A 25,614-nucleotide genomic window follows, 5' to 3' on the forward strand; every position below is an offset into this window, starting at 1 on the left:
ACAGCCAGGGGAACTCATTTGGATACATGCAAGTAAACTATTCTGGTGGGAAAGTTTAGAACAAAGGACACAACCAGATAGATCATTCAGAAGTGAAATCACACTGCATATTCCCACATAATTTAGTTGACAATGTAACACCCTCAAAAGATAATTGGCAGGTCAGCTTTTTTTTGAACTATGCTCCTAAACAATGGAACTTAATACTACTTAATAATAATTTAATAAAATTATGAGGGATGCAGACTCAGTTGACACTTTTAAATGCCAGCTCAAAACCTGTTTATTTAACCCTGCTTTTAAATAACATAGTTTATCTTTTATTTTCACGTTTGCACGTTATCCCATTGTAAAGCACTTTAAATTGCATTCTCTATAAATACATTTTTATTATTTTCTATTATTAATTTGTAGCTTTGGAGATTGTCGCAACCAACTGAACATTTTAAGGACTGGGATCAGCAGTTTTCCGCTGCTGCAGAATACAGAGATAAAATAGGACAATTGAGTCCACACATCAAACTTTGTGCGTGCGTGCGTATGTTTTTTAAAATACATTTTATATCATCCTAAATTATTTGATCAAGTTTCAGCAAATGAATCTTTGGAATCAAAGATCGGAAAGAATACAATATGATTTCACATTGGACCTTTTGTAAACTAACTGTTTGAAAGACAAGAAATGAATCGAAACTAAAATAATGAATTGATGGAATGATAACCCTTGCTGCCACGCTGCACCGGAACCTTAGATTCGGAGTGCTTGTTCTGATCGGACGGATTTTACGGGAGCACTCCGGTTGTTATGGCGTGTGTGGCGTGACCAACTGATGACCGGGGCCATGGGCAAGAAAAAGAACAGCAGCGGCGGTGGTCTGGGACGGGCCATCATCCGGGACAAGAACCAGTTAGCCAGAAACCCGAGGAAGGCGAACGACTGGGTGAGTAGTGAGGGACTGTTTACTGGAGGGAAGCAGAGCTCTCCCCATGTCCCGAACTCCCCCGACCCTGCTTAAGGCTTTGACCCCCTTCCGTCATAATCATTCCCTGTTAGCACCGACCATTTCACCTGTTCTTCTACCATAAAAGCACCGAACTTCCTTCCAGATCGAATAGATAATCTCACATTTCCCAATCTGCTAATTTCTCGGGCCCACATTTGTACTTTTTAGTAACTTGGTAACTACCAAATCTGGCATCAGAATCAGAGTTATTATCACCGGCATGTGTCGTGAAAACTTAGCAGCAGTACACTGCAATACATGATAATATAGAAGGGGGAAAACAGTAAATCATTTACAATAAGTGTATGTATGCAGATTATACAGTTAGATTAAAAATAGTGTAAAACAAATAATATAAAGAAGTGAGGTCGTGCTAATGGGTTCAATGTTTATTAAGGAATGGAATGGCAGAGGGGAAGAAGCTGTTCCTGAATCGCGGAGTGTGTGCCTTCAGGCTTCTGTACCTCCTACCTGATAGTAACAATGAGAAGAGGACATGCCCTGGGTGATGGGGGTCCTTAGTAATGGACATCTGCCTTTCTGAGGCACCGCTCCTTGAAGGTGTCTTGGATACTGCAGAGGCTAGTACCCAAGATGGAACTGACTTATTTTCCAACTTTCTGTAGCTTCTTTCCATCCTGTGCAGCTGCGTGCACCCCTCCCCCCACTTTACCAGACAATGATCCAGCCTGTGACCAGTGCACTTCATCTAAATCATTAAATTTAGAATTGGCTGGCAGACAGCCAACACATAACTAGCCCTTTTCTAAGTAGTAGGCAGTGACAATTTTTAACACGAGAAATTCTGCAGGTGCTGAAAATACACAAAATGCTGGAGGAACTCAGCAGGTCAGGTAGCATCTATGGAACTGAATAACCAGTCGGCGTTTTGAGCAGAGACATGTTCTTCATGTTCATATTCTCAGGACTGGAAAGGAATGGGGAAGATGCTAGACTAAAAAGGTGGGGTGAGGGGCAGGAAGATAGCTAGAAGGTGATGGAGGAAGCCAGGTGGATGGGAAAGGTAAAGGGCTGTAGAGGAAAGAATCTAATAGGAGAGGAGAGTGGACCATGGTCGAAAGGGAAGGAGGAGGGGACCCAGGGAGAGGCAGGTGAGAAGAGGCAAGAGGGAGGAAATAGTTTTTTTTACTCAGAAGGAGAAATCATGCCATCAGGTCGGAGGCCACTCAGGTGGAATATAAGATGTTGCTGCTCCACCTGGCAAAGGAGGAGGCCATGGACTGAAATGTCGGAACGGGAATCGGAATTAAAATGTTTGGTCACCGGGACGTTCTGCTTTTGGCGGAAGGAGCAGAGGTGCTTGACGAAGTGAACCTCCACTGATGGGCCTCACCAAGTTAGGGGAGGCCACTTCAGGAACACTGGATGCAATTGACAACCCCAGCAGTGATAATTGCCCAGTTCATTGCTAGGACCCTAGCTATTCATGTTATGTTTAGATTGGGGAGTTAAGTGCAATATCAGGAAATTTGCACACAACGTAATGAAAGAAAGCTTGCAGGAGGCTGAGAAGGCAAACGGCACCCTGTTCTTAAAATGAAGAAAATTAATTATTGAAGCAGTGATGTCTTGCTAGAGTTGTAGAGGGTCTTGGGGAGAGCACACCTTGACTATTGGTCATTTTGATCTCCTTATTTGAGGAAGGGTATTCTTGCCATCGAAGGACTGCAGCAAAGGGTTCATCTGACTTATTCCTGAGATGGCAGGATTGATGTATGGGGACAAATAGGCTTGAATTTGTTGGGGTTTAGAAGAATTGAGAGCAACTTACTGAAGCATTAAATCCTGATGGGATAATGCAGACTAAATGAATGAATGCCTACTGGAAAACACTACATCCTCTCTTCCCTCTTCTCCCTAAATACTGACTTAACCACCTTCATAAAACAATTTCATGAAAACCAGTATCAAATCTGAGTGCACCACATTGACTGCTCACTGTAACACCTTTTATGAAGATAGTCACGTCAGTGCTAGGGAAGCTGTTGGAGAGGATTCTTGGGAATATGATTTATGAGCATTTAGAAATACATAGCTTAATTAGGGACAGTCAACATGACTGTGCAGGACAGGTTATGTCTTACTAACTTGATTGAGTTTTTTGAGGAGGTGACTGAGGTGATCAAAGAGGGTAGAGCACTGGATGTTGTCCATGTGGATTTTCATAAGACATTTGATAAAGACCCTTGTGATAATCTCATCTAGATGATTCTGGTCGTTTTGACTTAGAATTGGGTTGCCCATGGGAAGGCGGAGCATTGAAGTCATTGGTTCTTATTCTGGGTGGAGGTTCTTGACTAACAGAATGCCACAGGGATCTATACTGAGACCTCTGGTCTTGAATAAAAATGCGGATCGGTAGCTTTACTGATGATATAAAAAATAGTGGTGTTCTAGATAATGTAAAAGTTGTCAAAAGATACAGTGTGATTTTAGATCAGGTGCAGATGTGGGTGGCAAAATGACAGACAGTTTAATCCAGTTAAGTGTGAGGTGTTGCACTTTGGGAGATCAAATGTAAATAGAAAGTACATATTTAATGGCAGGACCCTTAACAGTGATGTACAGAGGAACCTTGGGTTTGAAGCCCATAGTATCTAAGTGGCTGCACAAGTTGATAGGATGGCAAAGAATGTGCATAGCACATGTGCCTTTGTTAGTTGAGGCATTGTTTTGAGTCACAAAACTAAGTTGCAGCTTTATAAAATTCTGATTAGGCTGTGTCTGGCGTATTGCATTCAGTTCTGGTCATTCCTTTATAGGAAGGGCATAAAGGCTATGGAGAGACATGTGTTTAAAAGGAGAGGTTGTACAAACTGGGGTACTTTTCTCTGAAAGAAATTTATAAAATTAGAGAGGCATAGGGAGAAAGTTCAAAGGAGATGTGTGTGACAAGTTTTGTTTTTACAGAGTGCCTGGAATGTAATGCCATGAGTGGTGAAGGCAGATATGATAGAGGTATTTAAAAGACTCTCAGATAGATATGTGAATGTTGCAGAGAATGGAGTGATCTAGATTATGTGCAGAAATAGTTTGTAGATTTAAGAGCCTGTTCCCCTGCTCTTTTGTTCTGTATTCTGTGAATACCCACGCAGCCAGTGAGCTTAAATTTATGACCTCTGTTTTTCTGATTTTCTCATCAATGGAAATATTCTCTCCATCTCCTCCTCTAAACTTCTAATTATTTTGAACATGTTTAATCATGTCATTTTTTAGTGTTTCTGTTCTGAAGACAGGCCTAGTATTCTGAGGTAGTATAGATCACATATGTCTTTTAAGCTAGTGCCCACTTTTCTACACATTTATTAAACCACCACATCATTCTTAAAGTGTGGCATCCTGCACTGGACCCAGTGCACATTTGTGGATAACTTGTTTTCTCAAGATGCTTTGCTTTTGTGCTCCATACCTCTTTATGAAGTCCAAGATTTTTTGCATCTTTTCTCTATCTGCATGCCACCTTCAGAGATACTGTAGATATGAATATTGATTCATCTGTTTAGAATTGTATCTTTTGTATGAACCGTCTCTTCATCCTACTGCCAAAGTGAATCACTTCAGTTTTCTACCATGTACTTAGTCTGTTTGTCCTTTTGAAGTAAAATGATTCCCCCCATCTGTATTAACTATCCTTGCAGATTTTGTCACCTTTATGTTTTGAAATTATATTCTGCACAACACAGTCATTAATATACACGAGGAAAAGCAGTGGTCCCTGCATTTGCTCTGGTGAACACCACTTCAAACAGGAAAACAACTGTTCATCATGACTCTTCTCTGCTCCTAAATCAATTTCTAAGCATGCTGCCTTTGACCCTTTTATTTAATTAGCTTTAACATTCCTCTGTGGGTATTGATTTTATTAGAGTGCATTGACAGATACTGCTGTTGTTTGGTTCTAATCCTCCTATTTGTGCCACCTGTAGCTTCACACTAGTGAACTGAATGATGGGTATAACTGGGGACGGCTCAACTTGCAGTCTGTAACAGAACAAAGCACTCTCGATGAATTCCTGGCCACTGCAGATCTGGCAGGCACAGAGTTTGTGGCAGGTAAGAAATTAATTTTTGATTTTTGCAGTAACACAGATGGTTATATACTGGCTATATTACTGGGTTAGCAAGCTGGAGGCATGAGAACAGATCCTGTGAAAATGGGGATTTTAAATTCAGTTCTCAAAAAACTTCATTTCAATCACAGTAACCTTGAAACTACTAGATTAAACAAACTACCTGTTTCACTAATGTCTTTAAAAAGGCATCTACCAGTCAGACCACATGCCTACATGCAAACACAAGAAACGGATGCAGAGGCAGATCGTTTAGTCCTTCAAATCTACTCTGACAATTAGGTAAATTGATTATCTCAGATGCAATTTTCCTACCCTATTCCCACATCCTTTGATTTCCCTTGATTTGTTAGTAGAGATCTGGAAATGAACTCAATGGTTGAGTCTCAAGTAAATTCTGTGCTGTCAGTGAGTCCAGGGTTTTGCAGCACGTGCAGGAATCTGAGAGCTGCTTCATTTCCAACAGTGGAACACCAGTTGTCTGTTTGGAGCAACTGGCAATAGCCAACACAGTCAAGTTGCTGCTTTTCCCTTCATTTCACTTCAGCTGATGGCTTCACTTTCCTACCTCAAGGTGGAGCTTCGTAAGCTCCAGTAAAATTGTTGTCTAAACCAATCTCTGAATATGAGCAGAATTTGCTTCCATGTGAAATTCACTATACACGGGGAAAAAGTTGATTTACCTTTGTAATAAAAAGAGAAGTTTGGGATATTAAGACAGCAATTATCCATAGCTAACATTCTATTGAGACCGATGATAACATTTTTGTTCAACGAATATAGCAACTACATATATTGCTTATTTGGCGATAGGTGAATCAATATGAAGATGCCAATGATTCTTTTGTTGACAATTTAGGAAGTACTTTCATGAACAAATGCTTTATTGCAACAGCTTTAGTGTCCTGTCCTAACTGGAGGTTTAAATTTATGTTCCAATAGAGAAGCTTAACGTCAAGATTATTTCTGCGGAAGACAGAACTGGTTTGTTAACAGCTGAAGAAAACAAGAAGATCAAGAAACTCCAAGAAGAGAACAAGCAGTTTCTGTGCATACCCAGGAGGTGGGCAAGTACTCTTAGTTTGATTTTTGAGACTCTGATTTATAAGAGCAATGGGAGTGCAACACAAGTGTTTTACTCTTAGATGTCTTTTTCAAGTGCAGAAAGCTCTATATTTTATGATTCTGCTTGCTTTCGCTGTAGTGATTAATGACCCTTTTAACATTGACGCTTCACCTTGTATTCATTAAGTTCTAACAATCTTTAAACTGCTCTTTTCCTTTTTCGTAGCTATGACACACCAAAGTACATCTGATTGTACAATAACTTGTTCCATTCCCTGAAGAATTTTTAAGCATTATTTTCAGTTGTAGTATTTCAAATAAAGTATAGCTTTTGAGGGTGAGGATGCCTGCATCTATGTTTTAGTTACTTAAATATTAACTCAGCTGGCAAGTTCTACCCTCTGTAAACTTAAGGCCATCTAAGATCTGGCTGTCCGTGCTGTAAATGTCCATAGAACCATAGAACACTATAGCACAGAATGCAGGTCATTCGGCCCTTCTAGTCTGTGCCGAAACTTTATTCCGCTAGTCCCATTGACCTGCACCCAGACCATATCCCTCCAGACCTCTCCCATCCACGTACCTATCCAATGTATTCTTAAAACTTAAGAGTGAGCCCCCATTCACCACGTCAGATGGCAGCTCATTCCACACTCCCACCACTCTGAGTGAAGAAGTTCCCCCTAAACCTTCCCCTTTCACCCTAAAGCCATGTCCTCTCGTATTTATCTCTCCTAATCTAAGTGGAAAGAACCTACTCACATTTATTCTGTCTATACCCCTCAGAATTTTGTAAACCTCTATCAAATCTTCCCTCATTCTTCTACGCTCCAAGGAATAAAGTCCTAACCTGGTCAATCTTTCCCTGTGACTCAACTCCTGAAGACCCGGCAACATCCTAGTAAATCTTCTTTGCGCTCTTTCAATCTTAGTGATATCCTTTCCATAGTTAGGTGATCAGAACTGCACACAATACTCCAAATTTGGCCTCACCAATGTCCAGTAAGATATGATCATCGAAAACCTTAGTGCTCACTGATATGTCTTGATCAAGCTTTAATCTTAAAACTATTTAGGTTTTCACATCCTTCATAGCTACATACTCCCAATCTTTATAATCTCTTCCAGTCTAATAGTATGTTACCTTGTCTTCCATTAGTGTGGTATCTTGAACATCGAGTTTAATTGCTGCACCAGTGATGGCTATATCTTTTGCTTAGAACCTGAACTCTAGAATTTTGTTCCTGAATCTCTGTCACTGTTTCCTTAAGGCACAACTTAAAACGAACAATTTTGACCGAACTTTTGTGTGACTGCACTATGTGTCTTGGAGTTAAAGTTTGTTGATGATACTGCTGTTAAGAGCTATCTGACACTTTACCAGTGCACCAACGTAAATAAGAGTGGGTCTCATTTTCGTAGCTCAAAATCACATCAAGTGCTTTACCCAGTTTATTCCTATACCAGGCTGTTCAGTTTACATATTTTTGCTGATTTATATTGCTTCCACTGAAAAGTTAAATGATTTCATAATCTCTCTTTCCTGGGAATGTCTGATTGCAGAATTAGCAGTGAATTTACTCTCTTAATGCTAGTGAAAATTGTTTTAAGTTTTATTATTATCTTTTCCTCAATTGCTTATGCTTCCTGTAGACCTCATTGGGATGAGAATACAGCAGCAGAAGAACTGCAGAAAGCAGAAAGGGAAAGCTTCTTAGAATGGAGGAGACAATTAGCTCGGTGAGTATTGTAAATTATACAATTTGTAGTCAGCTGACATGCTCTGTATCTGGTTGATATTTCTCGTAATAAGATTTATTATTGCTTTATTACTTTTTTTTGTTTTTGGGCAGCAATACAGTGCAAAAACAAAAATTCCTCTAAATCACAAAATTAAATACTGCATACAAAAGGAATGATAAGGTAGTGTTCATGGGTTCATAGACCATTCAGAAATATGATGGTGGAGGGTAAGAAGCTGTTTCTGAATTGCTGAGTTTGTGTCTTCAGGCTTCTCTGTCTCCTCCTGATGGTAGTAACAAGAAGAAGGCATGTCCCAATTGGTTAGGAACCTTGCTTGACAGATGCCACCTTGATGGTGGCCTTTTGAAGGTATCCTCCGGTGACAAAGGTTATGTCTGTGGTGGAACTGCTGAGTTTACAACCATCATCATGAATTGAATGCTGATTTTTGTATATAAATTTGATAAATATTGAAAATGAGCAATTTTGATTCTCTTCAGATGTGAGTCTTAGAAGGTCACCAGTGAGCATGGGCAATGGTAAATTACTGGGATTAATTCTGCTGCTTATTTAATTATTTTCAGTTTTCTTCATTGATTCTCTAGGTTGCTCATAGGCTTGCAGTCCAGGGAAGGTGAACTGAAACTTGGTGATTTTTGTGTATAAATTTAGTTCAGACTTGAGTTCTGAAAATGCAAAATATAAAATACTTGCCTCACCCTTCCAATTGTATGGCAGGAATTTAGTAATGATTTTTCAAAATGTCTGCTGTAACTTTGGAATGCAATTTGAAGAAAGCCTGGAAAAATATTGTAAATAAGAGCTGGTCAAAAGTGAGAGTGGCACTGAAAATCCATGGTTTTACTTGAATCCCCTCTTACTCAAGTGCAAAATATACATATTTGCCCTTGAAAGTATTAAATTAATCCTATCACTTTGACTTTTTAAACAAGCTTTCATCTGCCACTGATTTGTGACCACAATGAAGTGCATTTTCTCTGCAAGATTTAATGCACAATATTCTCATTTTCCCTTATTTATAATGTGCACATCAATTTAAAAATACAGTGCTAATATATTTAAAAAATGCTGCTTTTTTGCATTTAAGATTAACAAACCTGGACAAAGACTTGCCTTTTGTTTTGATCAGTTCAAATAGCAGGATAATTCTGAATTAAGCTTCTGTTTAGAGAGAATTTCATGTGTGACTTTTGTGACGAAAAACCAAGTTATCAGAAGATTGATGCTGATGAGAGAGATAAGGGAGACAATGGAGAAACATGCAAAATGCTAATAAGAGAGAAGAGAGAGATTAACGAGAAAGAAACACATTTCAGATTTTGACAGACCGATTGCTTTGAACCTGAACTGTTTGAAGTTTGATGGACAGGCGATACCCCAGCAGGGGAATAAAAGGAACAGGTTCGCTAAGGCACGACACACACCGCGAGATAACGATACCCTGGAAGAGCGGTGTGCCCCTACAAGTTGGTAGGAGCTTGGAGGTCTGGTCACGGGAACTGACCATAGACGTACAGGGTGAAAAGGTACGATCGGCGGGAACCTGGTGTGTGTGTCCGCCCTTGCCTGGGTACCGGGTTCACCGTGGAAGAACGGTCGTATCTGGAACGGAGGGGTCACAGTCGGTGACCACAGAAGACATAAAAGGGTTCGCCCGAAAGCTAACTGCGAAGAACATCAAAGGTCTGTTTGAATCAAAATTTGCATTCTCTCTCTCTCTCTCCAATGGCACAACAGCGATTACTGCAAACTGTACTAAGCTGAACTGAACTCTGCGTCGCTTGAGACTGATCATTTTACCCCTAGACTGCGATAGAGCTTGGTTGATTCCTAATACCCTAGTTCTGTGTACATGTGTGTTTTATCATTGGTAACCTGTTGCATTTGTATCCTTACGATTAGAGTACTGTGTTACTTATTTCTTTAATAAAACTTTATTAGTTTCTGTTGAACCAGACTCCAACTAAGTGGTCCATTTCTGCTGGTTTGGCAACCCAGTTACGGGGTACGTAACACTTTAAACTTAAAAGCAACATAATTGATTTTTATCTTGACATTTGTGTGCCAAATCAGAGCATGTCGCAATATGGGAAAGAGCAGAAGACTCCAGAACTATTGTTATGCAAGAGTTACTATTTTGGCAGATTAGTTTTTTATTGTAAATAATTAGTCACTTTTTATTGATTCTGAGATGGAAATTCTGTGCATATGCCATTCATGTTTTCCCATCATCATACCGAGACAGATTTACAAGCTCACTTTTTGTCCAGGCTGGAAGAGGAAAGAAACCTGATTCTTACACCATTTGAAAAGAATCTGGACTTCTGGCGTCAGCTGTGGAGAGTTATTGAAAGAAGGTATGCTATGTAGAAACTTCATTCCTTGAAGTGGCCATGCAATTTTCTTCTCGTATTCAATACTCTTCCCATGTCATTTGCCTTCAAAAGCTCATAATTCTGAGCTCAGTTCTGCATTTGAATAGTTTTTATAATTCCACAATGAATTCTACCAACTCTGTGAAATATTTCCTGCCCTGTTGGGGGAAGAGTAAATTCTGTCAGATGTTTTTAAAAAATGTCTTTAACATTTTTCCATCCTAAAAGTACAAACATGTGTCCAGCTTTACTAGATTAACTTAACATAATTAAAATTTTATCTCTCATGCATCATTGCCAATTGTTCATCCATTGCTCTGAACTTGTGCATTAATGTAATATGTATCATGAAAATTTCTCATATTCCCATTTACTATCTGCCTCCTTTCCATTTTCTCTGAATTTTGTAACTTCATCTGAGAACTTATTGGGGCAAAAGGGTCAGGTGTTATGCAAGTCATACAGGCTAAAATGGTTGACTTTGTGTGATTGTAAACTTGTGGATTAAAGTTTCATTATTGATCATAGCTGTATATATTGCAAGTGTTCAGTTATTTATCATGGGTTGTATTTAAAAGTAATTAAAATTTGAATATTTTGGCTGTATCTTTAACTTGTGTATGTATTTACGTTTTTTTTTGTGCAGTGACATCATTGTTCAGATTGTTGATGCTAGAAACCCACTGCTTTTCCGGTGTGAAGATTTGGTGGGTAAAATTTAGTTACTGCCTCTTTGCCAACAGTACATGATTTCACTCATTCTAAAATGCAGAAATCATTCAAATAATGTGATTGTCCTTGCTGAATTATGTTCTACATTGTGTAGAACTGTAGTGTGAAAATATTGTGTATTTGTATTTTTACAGTTTTAATGTTGTTGCCTTGGAATAAATAAAGGGTTCTTTAAAATGTTAAAGTTTCACATTTGAAAACTGCATTGTAATGACAGGGCATGAACACGAGAAAATCTGCAGATGCTGGAAATCCAGAGAAACACACAAAATGCTGGAGGAACTCAACAGATCAGGCAGCATCAATGGCAATAAATAGAGAGTTGATGTTTTGGGCCAAGGCCCTTCTTTAGGACTGAGAAGGAAGAGGGACGATGCCAGAATAGAAAGGTGGGGATAGGGGAAGGAGGCTAGCTGGAAGATGATTGGTGAAGCAAGGTGGGTGGGAAAGATCAAGGGCTAGCGAAGAAGGAATCTGATAGGAGAGGAGAGTGGACCATAGGAGAAAGGGAAGGAGGAGGGGACCCAGGGGAAGTAATAGGCAGGTGAGAAGAGGTAAAAGGTCAGAGTGGGTAACAGAGGAAGGGGGGGGTTGGGTAGTTTGTTCACTGGAAGGAGAAATTGATATGCATGTCATCAGGTTGGAGGCTACCCAGATGGAATATAAGGTGTTGATCCTCCACGCTGAGGGTGGCCTCATCTTGGTACAAGAAGAGGCCATGAACTGGCATGTCGGAACTGGAACTCAAATCGGAACTAAAATGCGCAGCCACTGGGAAGTCCTGCCAGTGGCGGATGGAGAGGAAGTGCTCAACGAAGCGGTTCCCCAATTTGCAACGGGTCTCACTAATGTAGAAGAGGCCGCATTGGGAGCGGGTGAAGTGTTGCCTCTCCTGGAAGGATTGCCTGGGGTCCTGATTAGAGCTGAGGGAGGAGGTGTATAGGCAGGTATAGCACTTAGGCCACGTGCAGGCATAAGTGCTGGGTGGGACGAATGGGCAAGGGAATCACAGAGGAAGTGATCCCTGCGGAAAGTGGAGGGGTGGGGGTAAGGATATGTTTAGTGGTAGGATCCCTTTGGAGATGGCAAAAGTTGAAGAGGATAATTAGTTGGATGCAGAGACTAATTAGTTGGTAGGTAAGGACAAGAAGAACTCTCACTGTTAAGGTGGCACAAAGTTGGGGTGAGTGCGAACACACAGGAAACGCAGGAGATGCAGTTGAGGGCAGTATCAATAGTGGAGGGAGGGAAACCCTATTCTTTAAGGAAGGAGGGTATCTGAAGTCCTGGAATGGAAAGCCGTGTCCTGGGAACAGATGTGGCAGAGGTGAAGGAACAGAAAAGGGATTAGCATTTTTACAAGAGATAAGGTGGGAAGGGGTATAGTTGAGATAACCATGTGAACCAGTAGGTTTATAAAAGATGTTGGTTGATAGTTTGTCTCCAGAGATGGAGACAAAGATTGAGAAGATAGAGGGAGGTGTAATGACAGGGTAAGTTATACTTGAATGGAAAAGTGATCTGAGAACCACACTTCATAATCATTCATGGACAGTGTAGTTTAAGGTCATCTGAATCACTCAGCACTATCAGCAGAGAAAAACAATTATCATCTGAGACCCTTCAGAAGGGGGAGAAAAAGAGAACAAGTTAAGTTTTAAGTTGCTGTGAGGTTGGCAGAGGCATGGAAATGACAAAGGGAGTATTTGTGAGTGAGGCTAGAGTCCCTTTGGATGTAAATATAGAAATTATCTGGTCAATGGGTTAATGAGAGCAGTAGAGAGAGATAAAGAGAAGGTTGTGAAACAGGGGATTTAGAAAGTGAGAATCCCAACCGAGGAAGATAAGCTGTGAAATGCCGAGCTGTAGGACGTGCTTGGCAGGTGTAGCAATGTTAACAGAGAGAGGAAAACCAGCATGATGGGTGATGGTGACTTGCAGCAAAAATGGTTAGTACAAATACAGAGAAAGCAAATTTGTTGAACTCAGTCTGGAGCAACCAGACTACAGTCTACTGGAAGAACTCAGTGTGTCAAGCAGTATTTGTGGGAGGAAAGAAATTGTTGATATTGAAACCCAAATGTTAACAATTTTTTTCCTCTCATGTGCTGCTTGAATCACTGAGTTCCTCCAATAGATTTCTTGTTGCTGCAGATTCCAGCATCTGCATCCTCTTGTGTCTCTATTGTTGAACTCCATATGACCGAAGGTTGCAGTGCACCTGAGCAGAGGTAAGATGCTGTTCTTTAAGCTTCTATTGGGCCTCATTACTACAGTGCAAAAGGCCACAGGCAATTAGATCAGAATAGAGTGGTAGGTTATGGGGAGCTTTGAATCACTCCTGTGGACCACAACGTGGCCAGTTGGTCTCTCTCTAACCTGACCTGAACATATCCGACAGTACTCTATGACCCAACTTGGTTATTTTTACTGTATTTTCACTCTCTAATTGTGTTTAACTTGCACATTTTCTTTCCAAACGCCTCTATTAACCCACTGACCAGATGAACTCGCCATGGTAATTATTGCCTTTTCCTATCAGAACTATTCCCTGTGTCCTATCATTCCTTTCTCACCTGCTCTGCAATATAAAACTATCTTGTTTTCTCACTTTTTCATGGTGGTCAACCAAAAATGTTAACTTTTCACTGGCACAGCAATTTTATTTCAAGTTTCTAGCATCTGCATATTTGATATTTCATTAAAATTATCTCAAACTAAGTAAATGTACTTATTAGCATTGTAATCATTAAATCTTATCAGTTATTGCTTCTATCTTGTCATGTGAACTTTTGAAGTTGTTTTAGTTTTTTGTATTCAAATCACTACCATGTTTGCTTTTACTCTGATTGGCCCACTATTCACACGTCAAAAAGATATTTATAACCCATTCTCAAAATGTATTTCAAAATTTCATGCCCATTACTTTCAGTCTCCCAGCTGCCTCTTCTGATCTGATCTGATCCTAGATTTCTGCTGGCCTAGCACAGCTATTAACATAAAGAAGCATTCAGGTTTGCAGATCACATTTCATTCAGCTGTCTTTCCTACATTTCTATGCTAACTTCTCAATTCTTGAACGTTATCTTCACCTGTTGCTCTTGGCCTGTTGGCGTCAACGTCGTAATTTAGTCTCCAGCTACGGATATTACTCAGCCTTCAGCCTGTTTTTGAACTCGTGATGCCTTCCGGTGTTAGTTGGATTAACACTTCATTGTATTTGACTGCAGCCTGAGAAGCTATTTTGTATGCAAAGTACAGGATATTGTACTTACACTGAAATGAGATGAGCAGATTGAAAATATGAAAGGTGTGCAGAAAGGATAAGGCATTATGGAAGAGAAAGTATTGTGTGAGAGAAGTAGTGAATACAAGTAAAGAAAGGTGTACATTTTTTTTATAGACATGAACACCAGAGATGTAAAGTAGAATATACCTGAATAATGCTTGTCATCTTTGAATGTGTTCTACTTGATCAAATAATCCTCCTAATTTTGCTGATCTTTAAAATTTTCTTCAAATCTTGCGCTATTGTTTAGGAGCGATATGTGAAGGAGGTCCAGAAGGATAAAGTCAATATGATACTCCTGAATAAAGCTGATTTGCTGACTCGTGCACAAAGGAGAATTTGGGCCAAATATTTTGCTGAGGAAGGTATCCGAGTGGTTTTCTGGTCAGCCACAGCAGAAGCAAAAAGGATAGATGCTGAAGCCAAGGTAGGCAGAAAAGAACATTGTAAGAGCATTTTTTTGTATCATCACTCCAGGGCTCTACCTGTCTTTCATACCTACAGCTGTGTTGATATTCAACAATTTTCCTCTTTAATAGATTATTACAAATGTATATATTGAATCATAGAGTTGTTACTTTCTACTACCATACTTAATATATAAAAACTAGTGAAGGTTTAAAATGTCCTTTAAAAAATAATTGCTTTTGTCCATTAATAGAATAACAATTGTTTCTGACAGATATTTCAGTGATCATTTTGCTAAGCCTTTAAGTAATGACATTGTGGATTCTCTGCAGTTGGGTGATGTTTAGAGCTTTTCACTTATAGCAACAGAAGATTAAATGGTAGCTAAATCAGCTGTCTCCTGACAAGTATGATGTTTCAGTATGTGATGTGGCAAACAAAGGGACCTGTGGTTCAAAAGGGATTGTGCAGTAAAGTGGGAATACAGGCTGATTCAGATATAAATAAGTAAAGGCAGCATTCTTTCTTTCATTGTGGACAAAGAAGAATCTTGAATACTAAGTTTAAAATGCTGTTAAATTTGGAAAATTGGTATATTTGGAGCAATTTATAAAATTTCTGTGTGCTTTAAAGCATCCCATGCAGATTTATCATAGTTATAAAACACTACAGCACAGGAACAAGTCCTTCAGCTCATCCAGTACATGCTGAACTATTATTCTGCCTGCTCCCATTGACCCGCACCGGGACTAAAGCCCTTCATATCCCTCCCATCCAAATTTCTTTAAATGTTGAAATCAAAACTGTGTCCAGCACTTCCACTGGCACTCTCACCACTCTCTGAGTGAAGATGCTCCCTGTTAGGTTCTCCTTAAATATTTCACTTTTTACCTTATAATGTGAATTCTTCTTCTAGTCTCACCAAATCTCAGTGGGAAAAGCCTGCTTACGTTTACCCTACCTATACCCTTCATAGTTTTGAATGCAATTATGACAATCTTGATAGGAGAGATACTTGAGACACTGAGGTAGAGGAAAATAAGAAATTTTATGAAGATGTCTAAAACTAAATTACTTTTGTGTTGAATAAAGCTTAACTTTTGTTTGTAGTGGGTAGTCATTAATGCAGCTGAGAGTTGAAGAGAAATCTGTTGGCTTGAGGTGGTTGAGGCAGTGAATGTTGTATTAATTTTGAGCTATGACAGAGCATGCCAGTGAAATTGATTTTGCTCTCTCTAACAGGATTCAGTATAGAAAGAAAGGGTTTCCCATTCGAGAATGATGTTGCATTACAGTTTTATTAATTTGTTGATGCCTGTCAGTTACCCTAAAATTATTTAGATAGAAAAGGGATTTTTTTGTTTGCTGTTTGTTTTTGAATTTACTTCTGAAATAATGAAGCTCACCTTGGCTTCTTTGGTAAGAATAATTCGCAACATTCCAAATTATGGATTTTCAACTCAGTTCATCTATTTTAAAAGAATCAAAGGCTTCATTGCAACTTCCAACTGAAAAGCACAGTAAAACTCCAATAGTTCATTGTCAGAATGCTGTTGGATTCGTTCACAGTTCATGTTTCCTACTTTTTCCACTGAGGCTCACTGGTGTCCAGGTTCCTGTGTTCTACTATGTACTTTTCAAACATTCTGGGTTCAGTAGAAAATTTCTTGCAATTCTATGTAGCATGCTTAAAATAAAAGTGAATTAAAGGTATTGAAGTATCAACAAGAATATCATTTAATATTTGGAAAATTCTGCCACTCGAGCAGTCTTTAATATGTCCTACTATTGGAGTAGTCCTGTAATTTGTTTTTGTCTCCCCTGCAATTCATTGTGCATTTTTTTTTCTCCTTGAGCAGAGACGATCATTAAAGTTATATTTTACCAATTGGAATCTGTATGTTCCTACTCACCTTGTACTTTCAGTATTTTTCTAAATTTAAACTTTTTTATGCAAGGCCTATTTGCGTTGCGAAAAGGTTAGATTTTTTTTCTTGATTCTAAAGATTAGTGTTTTGCTTCTCATCACAGTGGCTTAATGATTAAATGACTCTTCTTTGTCTTGATGTTTTAAACTGGGTAGTTTAATCAAGTAGTTCGTACAGATAATCACACTGCATTTTGTCTTAATTCAGTATTTTTCACTTGCTTGGAACCATGGCATAGTTAGATATATTTTGCATCTTTATTGTTGGCTACTCAGTTGGACAGACTCTGCAAGTCATCCAGTTTTCTTCCTATTTGTAGTACTTTTACTCCTATTAAGTGTCCTTACCATTCTTTTGTCCCATCTTAAATATAAATCCATAGATTCTTGCAAGCACTGAATCTATTGCCTCAATCAGTTTGTTAATTATTTATACATTTGTAATATTTCTGCAGTTAATTCAAAAACTTTCGGAACTCACGCACTGAAAATTAGTACACCTTTCTCTCTCTCCTCGCTCCCCCGATTCTCCCTCCAGACAAGTAGCTATTGTATCCTAAATGCTTTTGAATTTTTTTAACATATAGGGAGAACAAAGAGGAGAAAGAAGTGAAGAGAGTGAAAGTGATGGTGATCAATTTCAAGAGGACACAATGCCTGTACATGAAAGTGACAGTAGTCAATACGAAGATTGGGAAGATGATGAACTTTGGGAAACATGTTCAGAAGATGAGAAGGAAAATTTCAACCAACCTGATACTGATGGTCTGACAGACACTAAAATAAATCATATCTCTTGTGTGGACTGCACCAGTGATAATGGCAGGACTGCATGTGCTTCCAGCTCCAATTCAACACAGTTTACAAAAAGCTGTGTCAAGAACTCAAGCCGTTTGATGCAGCGAAATGAACTACTGGAGATTTTTAAAACTTTACACAAAGGAAGACGTGTGAAAGATGTTGAAATCACAGTTGGCTTAGTGAGTAAATAGTTCCTGTTTTATTCCTTGTCTTTTTCCTGATATTTAATTCCTTACAACATGAGGATGGTGGAATAAGAAAATGCAAAGTTACCACTTAAGCAGGAGCTGTTTCAGTCTCTTTAAACTGCTTATTTCTAGTTTTCCCCTATTTTTTCAAATTGTTGTCTTTATTTTTACTCTTCTCAGTTTCCCTCTGTTTAATTTTTTCATTTTCTCTTCACTTTCCTATTTTTATTTATTCATTTCTTCAGGAAAAGATGGAATAAAGTTGACAAGATGAAGGTATATTTACAATACACGGGAGTGATGGTGAAAAATGAGTTAAAATTTGGTGGGAGAAGATCTTGGAGATCACAAATTTGGAAATAATTGGTTTTCTGCAATGGCTGAAATGTCTGTGCTGGCAAATGCATATAGAATGGGATTAGCAATATTTACAAGTTGTGGTATTGGGGAACAGTATTATTTATTTATATGGGTGACCTGGGAAATGGAGAAAATCTGCAGATTTTCAGTAAATAATCCCTGCATGGAGTTATTAATATAAATATTGATAGGTATTAAATAGAACATTAGTAATGTGAGTTAAGTTGCGTTAGTTGTAAATTCTTAGAAATTCATGGTCAACTTCTTTGTTCTATTTATAATCTGTATAAAACTCATTATGGTGGTCAGTCCTAGAATAGAAAAGATTATCCTTATGATGCTAGCTCATTGGTATAGATAACTTATTGTCAAAGAGCTGGCAAGAACAGTAGGGATTGTAGACCTGTTAACTTTAGTACATTTAATTCTCCATTCATATTTGATTATTTGTGTGATTTTGTAAATGATAAAGATTGAAACTTTCATCATTTACAAAATGTTGATAATATGTGAACTGCATCAATAATAATGACAGGACTGAATGTGCTTCAAGCTGCAATTCAACAGAGTTTACAAAAAACTATCAAGAACTCAAGCTATTTGAAGCAGCAAAATGTTATCAACAGTTTTCTTTGAATACAATTTTTTTTGCTCTTTGTAATGCTCGTGATTCTTGCCCCTCTTTATTTAAAGCAAATCTTAGTTCTTGGGATTAAAAGAAAATCCTATGCACCATTTTATCAAGATAAATTTCATGTTGAGATGTTTGCTATAAATTATGAATAATTACTGAGTAGATTTGTGATAGTTACATTGTGGATGTGCAGATGTGCATTATGTTTTGTTTTGTTTGTTAGGCGGGCTATCCAAATGTTGGAAAAAGTTCCACAATAAATACTATCTTTCAAAATAAGAAAGTCTCTGTTTCTGCAACTCCAGGTCACACAAAACATTTTCAGGTAATGTCTTTTGGTCTTATTTTAGGTATAGTAAATTTGAAGAATTATTTTGAGCATTGAAGGATAGAAATGGAAATGTTTTCCTGTTTGTTCTTGGCTCCCATTAAAATCAGGTATCTGGATCAACTACAGCAGAGGTTAAATGCAGTGTTGAATTCTAGTAGTCTAATCTATAATGTACTTTTTTTTTTACAAGTGCCCAGCATAACAATCTGCTTTCATTTCATATTTGTAGTTGTGTGTTTATTTAAAAATAAGAACTATACTTTTGACCGTAAGGGACTGAAATGTGTTAATGCAATTAAAACCGTTGCAGCCGTGGTAGTGTTTGTTTCAGTCTAGCCAGCACGCAACAGGTTCTGTGGAAATTGAGAAAGTTTAAACTTTAAGTATGAATTAAGTTTCTCATTTGTTTTTGTTTCTTGGTATTTTCTAATTAGCATCTTTCACATACTGGGGAATGCAGATATGTAATGTGTATTATTTTAAAAAATCAGTCATTAAAATTGAATGTGTGTTGATGTAGATACTGTGTATGAAATTGTAGTCAACCTTAAAATGACTAGCTAACATCTAATATTATGCATTTTTTTTTCATATAGACACTGTACGTTGAAGCTGGTTTATGCTTATGTGACTGTCCAGGCCTTGTGATGCCATCCTTCGTGTCCACTAAAGCAGAAATGGTCTGCAGTGGGATTTTACCCATAGATCAGATGAGAGATCATGTCCCACCTGTATCTCTAATATCCTTTTCAGAATGTTAACTATCTGATGTTAATATCTTCTTTATATTAGTATATTATCTATGAATGATCTTCTGTATCTTGAGAGTTTCAGCCCTTTTTGAAACATACCTGGCGAAGAATTTTAAAAGAAATGATTTATTGTTTTATATTTATTGCCAATCAAGACTACACCCTTATAAAAGGCCTTCTTTCCTGGGACCCTTGGCAAGTAAAAGATTACATTTGAGTGATATTTAAAAATTTTGGTTGTTGTTGGAAGATGTTTTGTGCACATCCATATGTTTCAGTTCAAACAATATTTGCTTATTTAAAATGTTTTAAGTGCTCATAAATAATTCTTCAGTTCTATTTCAATATGAGGGCTTGTAGTTTAGTGCCAGGATGGCGTAAAATACTTACGCAAATGAAACTAAAAATATGCCCTTTTGATGTAAATGTATGACTTTTCATAAAGTTAAGAGAAATGATTTGAGTAAGGACAGATGCTTGAGTTTTATATCTATCTGGATCTTTATTGACACTTGTGCATGGCAGGGAAAATGTACATATATTTTGCCCCTTTGCAAAATGAATCAACATCCCTTTTGTTCTGAAAGGTGGTAGGATCTGTTATATTAACCCCATGTTGCTGTGTTACTGATTTCGAATGAAAGAAGAAGTAACGAAATGCTTGAAAACAATGAATAAGTATTGCCTTTGTTGTTGAGGAACATTAACTTCATTATGTGCGGTGATACATGATGTGGGCAATTGTGGTCTATCTATGACCATGATTGTTCTTGGAAGGTCTTTCTATAGAAATGGTTTGCCGTTCCCTTCTGGGCAGTGTCTTTACACAATGGGTGACCCCAGCCATTACCAATACTTTTCAGAGATTGTCTGCCTGGCTTCATTGGTTGCATAACCAGGACTTGTGATATGCACCAACTGCTCATGTGGCCATGCATTACCTGCTTCCATGGCTTCAGGTGACCCTGATTGGGGGTCTAAGCAGGTGCTGCACCTTGCCTAAGAGTGACCTGCAGGCTCGCAGAGGAAAGGAGAGCCTTGCACCTCCTTTGATAGAGACGTATCTCCACTCTGCCACCCAAATTGCTAAGGATAGTGCACAAAAAAAACCAGGAAAAAATATAGCACAAATAAATAGTTTAAATTTTGTCGGAAGATGATAATATATAATGAGAGTGTCTGAATTACATTTAGCTGCAGGTGTACTTTTGTATGTTACATTATAGATCTATTAAGAGTATATAACATAAAAGCACGAATAGGTGATGAGGCTTATCTCATTGTTGGCCTCAAATCCCTCTCGGTAGAGTGGAGTTTGGTTTCTGCCTTAGAACTAAATGTTCTTCTGTCTTAAGACCATTCACCTAAATTTGTATTCAACATTATCAAAACATTACAAAGTTGTTTGTATTTTTCTATTATATTTATTAGTATCTAGTTCTGAAAGCATAATTGCAGGGAATTCCTTGACTGGGCTATGTCTGCCAGCATATACCCAGGCATGTTTTAGAAGCCACATATGGAATCAATATTATTAGACCCCGAGAGGATGAAGATCCAAATAGGCAACCTACTTATGAAGAGCTATTAACAGCCTATGGATGTAAGTGTGTGGAAAATTAATTTATTACTATGTATGTTGTATTTAAGCAATGGACAAAATTTGTTTTAACTGTCATAAGCTTCATAATTAAATAGATCCATTGAAGCTTTCATTATAAAAATAATCTTGTATTTGAAATACCTGCTTACACTTGGAAAATCAATTTGTACTTTGTATGCCTCATTTATTTAGTGCCATTCCAAACTATTCAAATTACTTTCACTGAGAGGCTGATTTGGAAAACCTTTTTCAATCAATAACCCATCACTTTTTCTTTTGAGGAATATTTCTCTTTGTCGCAACCTTTCACTCATTTGGAACAAAGCACTGATTACACAGGAACATCTGTATTATATATGTGTAATCAATGTTATATATGTTGTGTCTAATTGGTGCATAGCGGTCATGAGGGGAATTAAAACTGTAGGAAGATTGAAACCCATCTGTAATCTGAATTATGAGGTCAAGTCCCTTTTGAAGGCTAGAGCTGCAGCTTTTAGGTCCGGGGATAGTAGTCGCTACGTGGAATCCAGGTGTGAACTCTGGAAAGCCATTAAGGGTGCCAAGAGGCAATATCGAGCCAAGTTGGGAGCCCAGGCTAACCAGAGTGATGCCAGTAGACTATGGCAGGATCTAAATGAGATCACTGGGCGCAAAGGCTGGGAATATCAATAACTGTGGCGCTTCTCTTCCTGACAAACTTAACGTATTCTACGCAAGATTCGAACAGAAGAGGAGTGCCCGGCTCCCTCCGGATGAACCGGACCTGGTGGCATCGAGATTCATCGTCACCGAGGAGGATGTTAGAAGGGCCTGCCTGAAGATAAATCCAAGGAAGGTGACGGGCCCAGATAGCGTCCCGGGACGGGTTCTCCGGGCCTGTGCAAGCGAGCTAGCTGGAGTGTTTGCTGACATCTTTAACTGCTCCTTGCTTCAGTCTAAGATCCCCACGTGTTTTAAGAAGGCAACGATAATCCCAGTGCCGAAGAAGAGCAAGGTGGCATGCCTGAATGACTATCGACCTGTGGCTCTGACATCAATTGCTATGAAGTGCTTGGAGTGTTGGTTATGGCACACATCAACCACAGTCTACCGGTCAACCTCGACACTTTGCAATTCGCCTACTGGAGCAACAGGTCAATGGTAGATGCCATCTCTCTGGCCCTACATTCCTCCTTAGAACACCTGGAGAATAAAGACGCATATGTAAGGCTCCTTTTCATTGACTACAGCTCTGCCTTTAATACCATCATGCCAAATAAACTGATTCCTAAGCTCCGGAACCTGGGCCTTAGCACTCAGATCTGCAGCTGGATCTTCACAGACAGAATCCAGGCTGTAAAAATAGGGGACAAGCTCTCGTCTACAATCACCCTAAGCACTGGTGCCCCACAAGGCTGTGTACTCAGCCCCCTGCTGTACTCACTGTACACCCATCATTGGGTAGCTAAGTTTCCATCAAACTCAATATATAAGTTTGCTGATGACACCACAATTGTAGGCTGTATCTTGGGTCATGATGAGTTTGAGTACAGAGAGGAAATTAAGAACCTGGTGGCATGGTGCGAAGACAATAACCTGTCCCTCAACGTCAGCAAGATGAAGGAATTGCTTGTTGACTTCAGAAGGAGTAGCGGACCGCACAACCCAATTCACATTGGTGGTGCGCAAGTGGAACAGGTCAAAAGCTTTAAGTTCCTCGGGGTCAATATCACAAATGACCTGACTTGGACTAACCAAGCAGAGTCCACTGTCATGAAGGTCCACCAGTGCCTTTACTTCCTGAGAAAACTAAAGAAATTTGGCCTGTTCCCTAAAACCCTCACTAATTTTTATAGATGCACCATAGAAAGCATTCTTCTAGGGTGCATCACAACCTGGTATGGAGGTTGTCCTGTCCAAGACCGGAAGAAGCTGCAGAAGATCGTGAACACGGTGCAGCACATCACACAAACTAATCTTCCATCCTTGGACTCACTTTACAATGAAATCTACTGGCTTTTGGATCATTTATTTATGTGATTCTTGTGAGTTTTCTTTTGTGAGTCTTCTCTTTGTACTTCTTGGCTTAAAAAAATTATGGTACACAAATGCATAATATTAAAATGCCCTGAAAATATTTAAAGGAATATGACCATAGTGTTTGATATTCTTTAAAGTGACAATCTCTAGTCCTAGAAAATGTTTATGTTTAATCTTTCAAAGTTGCTTGTATTTTTCTGTTTCAATTGGGCAGTTTGATAGAAGTATAATTACTTGGTTAATTGTTAATACTTATTTTCTTAAATTGAGATGTTCCAGACAATTAATAATTATCTAATGTATTGATGTAATACAGACATGAGGGGTTTTATGACTGCACATGGACAACCAGACCAACCAAGGGCAGCTAGATACATTTTGAAAGATTATGTAACTGTAAGTAAATGGAATAGATTTTTAATAATGTTTGTAGTTGTGCGCGAATATTTATAAATATATGATGTCCCTCTGCCTCTTCTTGTCATATTTGCCATTTGAGTGATGTACTTGTGTTCCCTTGCATCATCATGTGGGTAAACTTAAATGTAGGTTACGTAGGATAGTTTGAAGTATGTATATTTTCATGTTCGGAGTATTATGGGTAAGGGTGATGAACTTGGAGTATGGATCTGTACATGGTACTATGATGTTGTAACCATCACTGAAACATCAGTGATTAGAGAGGGTGATTAATATACCAGTTTTTTGAAGTTTTAGAATAGATACAGGAGGAGGAGGAGGTAAAAGTGGTGAGGGGGGTGGTTGCACTACTAATCAGGGACAATATCACTGCTGCACTCGGGAGGCATAATGGAGTGGTCAGACACTGAGTTCCTGTAGATAGAGCTCAGGAGTAACAAGTGTGCAATCACACTGATGGGATTGTAGTACAGACCGGGGGAGGGACCAATAGCCACTGGGACATTGAGGAACAGATGTGTGATTAGATTAAGGAGATCTAATAGGTTTGTTGGTATGGGGATTTCGGCTTCCCAAGTATAAACTGGGAGCTTCTTAGTGCAAGGGATTTAGATGGGGCAGAATTTGTGAAGTGTATCCATAAAAGTTTCTTAAATCAATATGTGGATGGGGCTGTGCTGGACTTGATGTTAGGTAATGAGCCTAGCCAGGTGACTTGACATTTCAGTGAATGACCAGTTAAGGAACAGTGACCACAGCTCCTTAACTTTCAGGATAGCTATAGATAAGGATAATATAGTCTTTCCAGGAGAGTCTAAAATTGAAGTAGGGCAAATTACAAGGACATTAGGTAGGAACTAAGACGAGTTAATTGGGAACACCTTTTTCTCTGGCAAGTCCACATCAGACATGTAGAGGGCGTTTAAAAATCAGTTACACAGTGTACAGGAAAGGGATGTGCATGTTAGAAGGAAGGATAGGGATGGAAAAACAAGAGAACGTTGGATGTCCAGAGAGGTGATAAATTTAGTTAAGAAGAAAAAGGAAAAGTATGTAAAGCTTTGGAAGTTAGGATCAAACAAAGCACATGCGGAGTATAAAGAAGCCAGAAAAGAACTAAAGAGGAGAATGGGAAAGGCAGGAGGGGCCATAAAAAGCAAGTCGGATTAAAGTGAATCCCAAGACATTTAATACATATCAAGAGCAAGAGGATAACTAGGCAGCGGGTAAGACCACTCAAGGATTAAGAGCCTAGCATTTGCTTAGAATGTGAGTGAGGTACTTTGCTTCAGTATTTACCAAGTAAAAGGATATGGAAGACCAGAAGATCAGTGCTGAGTGTATAAATATTAGGGCAAGGCGGAGGAGGTACTGGGCCACCTAATGAGTATTAAGGTGGATGAGTCCCTGGGGCCTGATGGGGATTGACTCTAGGTTATTGAGGGAGACAAGATTGCTGGGCTCTTGACCAGTATCTTTGTGTTCTCTCTAGCCACAGGTGAGTTTCTGTAGGACTGGTGTGTGGCTAACATTGTACCTCTATTTAAGAAGGGAATAATGGAACATCTCTGGGAACTGTAGACTGGTGAGTCTCACGTCAGTTGTGGGGAAATTGCTGGAGAAAATTTTTAGGGATAGGATATATGAGCATTTGGAAATCCATGATCTAATTAGGGAAGACCAGCAGAGCTTTGTGCAGGGAGGTCGTGCCTAATCAACTTGATTGAGTTTTTTTGCCAAGGTGATGAGAGAGAGATTGAGCAAGTAGGGCAGTGAATGTTGTCTACAACGATTTTAGTAAGTTGTTTGACAAAGTCCCGCATGGGAGGCTAATCCAGAAGATTAAAA

The 25,614-nt window shown here is 38.8% G+C and overlaps 1 protein-coding gene across 1 annotated transcript in view; it reads left to right on the plus strand.

The window, feature by feature from the left end:
• The first annotated feature begins 767 nt into the window (after positions 1 to 767).
• Positions 768 to 25,614, plus strand: part of lsg1 (large 60S subunit nuclear export GTPase 1) — a 30,007-nt gene continuing 5,160 nt past the window's right edge. Inside the window, exons 1-12 of the mRNA XM_063045723.1 lie at positions 768 to 941; positions 4,952 to 5,078; positions 6,038 to 6,158; positions 7,814 to 7,900; positions 10,195 to 10,281; positions 10,946 to 11,006; positions 14,571 to 14,747; positions 17,243 to 17,635; positions 18,862 to 18,963; positions 19,566 to 19,709; positions 21,201 to 21,324; positions 23,663 to 23,742. Of these exons, the coding sequence (XP_062901793.1) occupies positions 831 to 941; positions 4,952 to 5,078; positions 6,038 to 6,158; positions 7,814 to 7,900; positions 10,195 to 10,281; positions 10,946 to 11,006; positions 14,571 to 14,747; positions 17,243 to 17,635; positions 18,862 to 18,963; positions 19,566 to 19,709; positions 21,201 to 21,324; positions 23,663 to 23,742 (1,614 nt within the window). The 5' untranslated portion in view covers positions 768 to 830. The remainder of the gene's footprint in view (positions 942 to 4,951; positions 5,079 to 6,037; positions 6,159 to 7,813; positions 7,901 to 10,194; positions 10,282 to 10,945; positions 11,007 to 14,570; positions 14,748 to 17,242; positions 17,636 to 18,861; positions 18,964 to 19,565; positions 19,710 to 21,200; positions 21,325 to 23,662; positions 23,743 to 25,614) is intronic.

Source organism: Mobula hypostoma, chromosome 4 (assembly GCF_963921235.1).
Source record: "Mobula hypostoma chromosome 4, sMobHyp1.1, whole genome shotgun sequence".
Classification (NCBI taxonomy): domain Eukaryota; kingdom Metazoa; phylum Chordata; class Chondrichthyes; order Myliobatiformes; family Myliobatidae; genus Mobula; species Mobula hypostoma.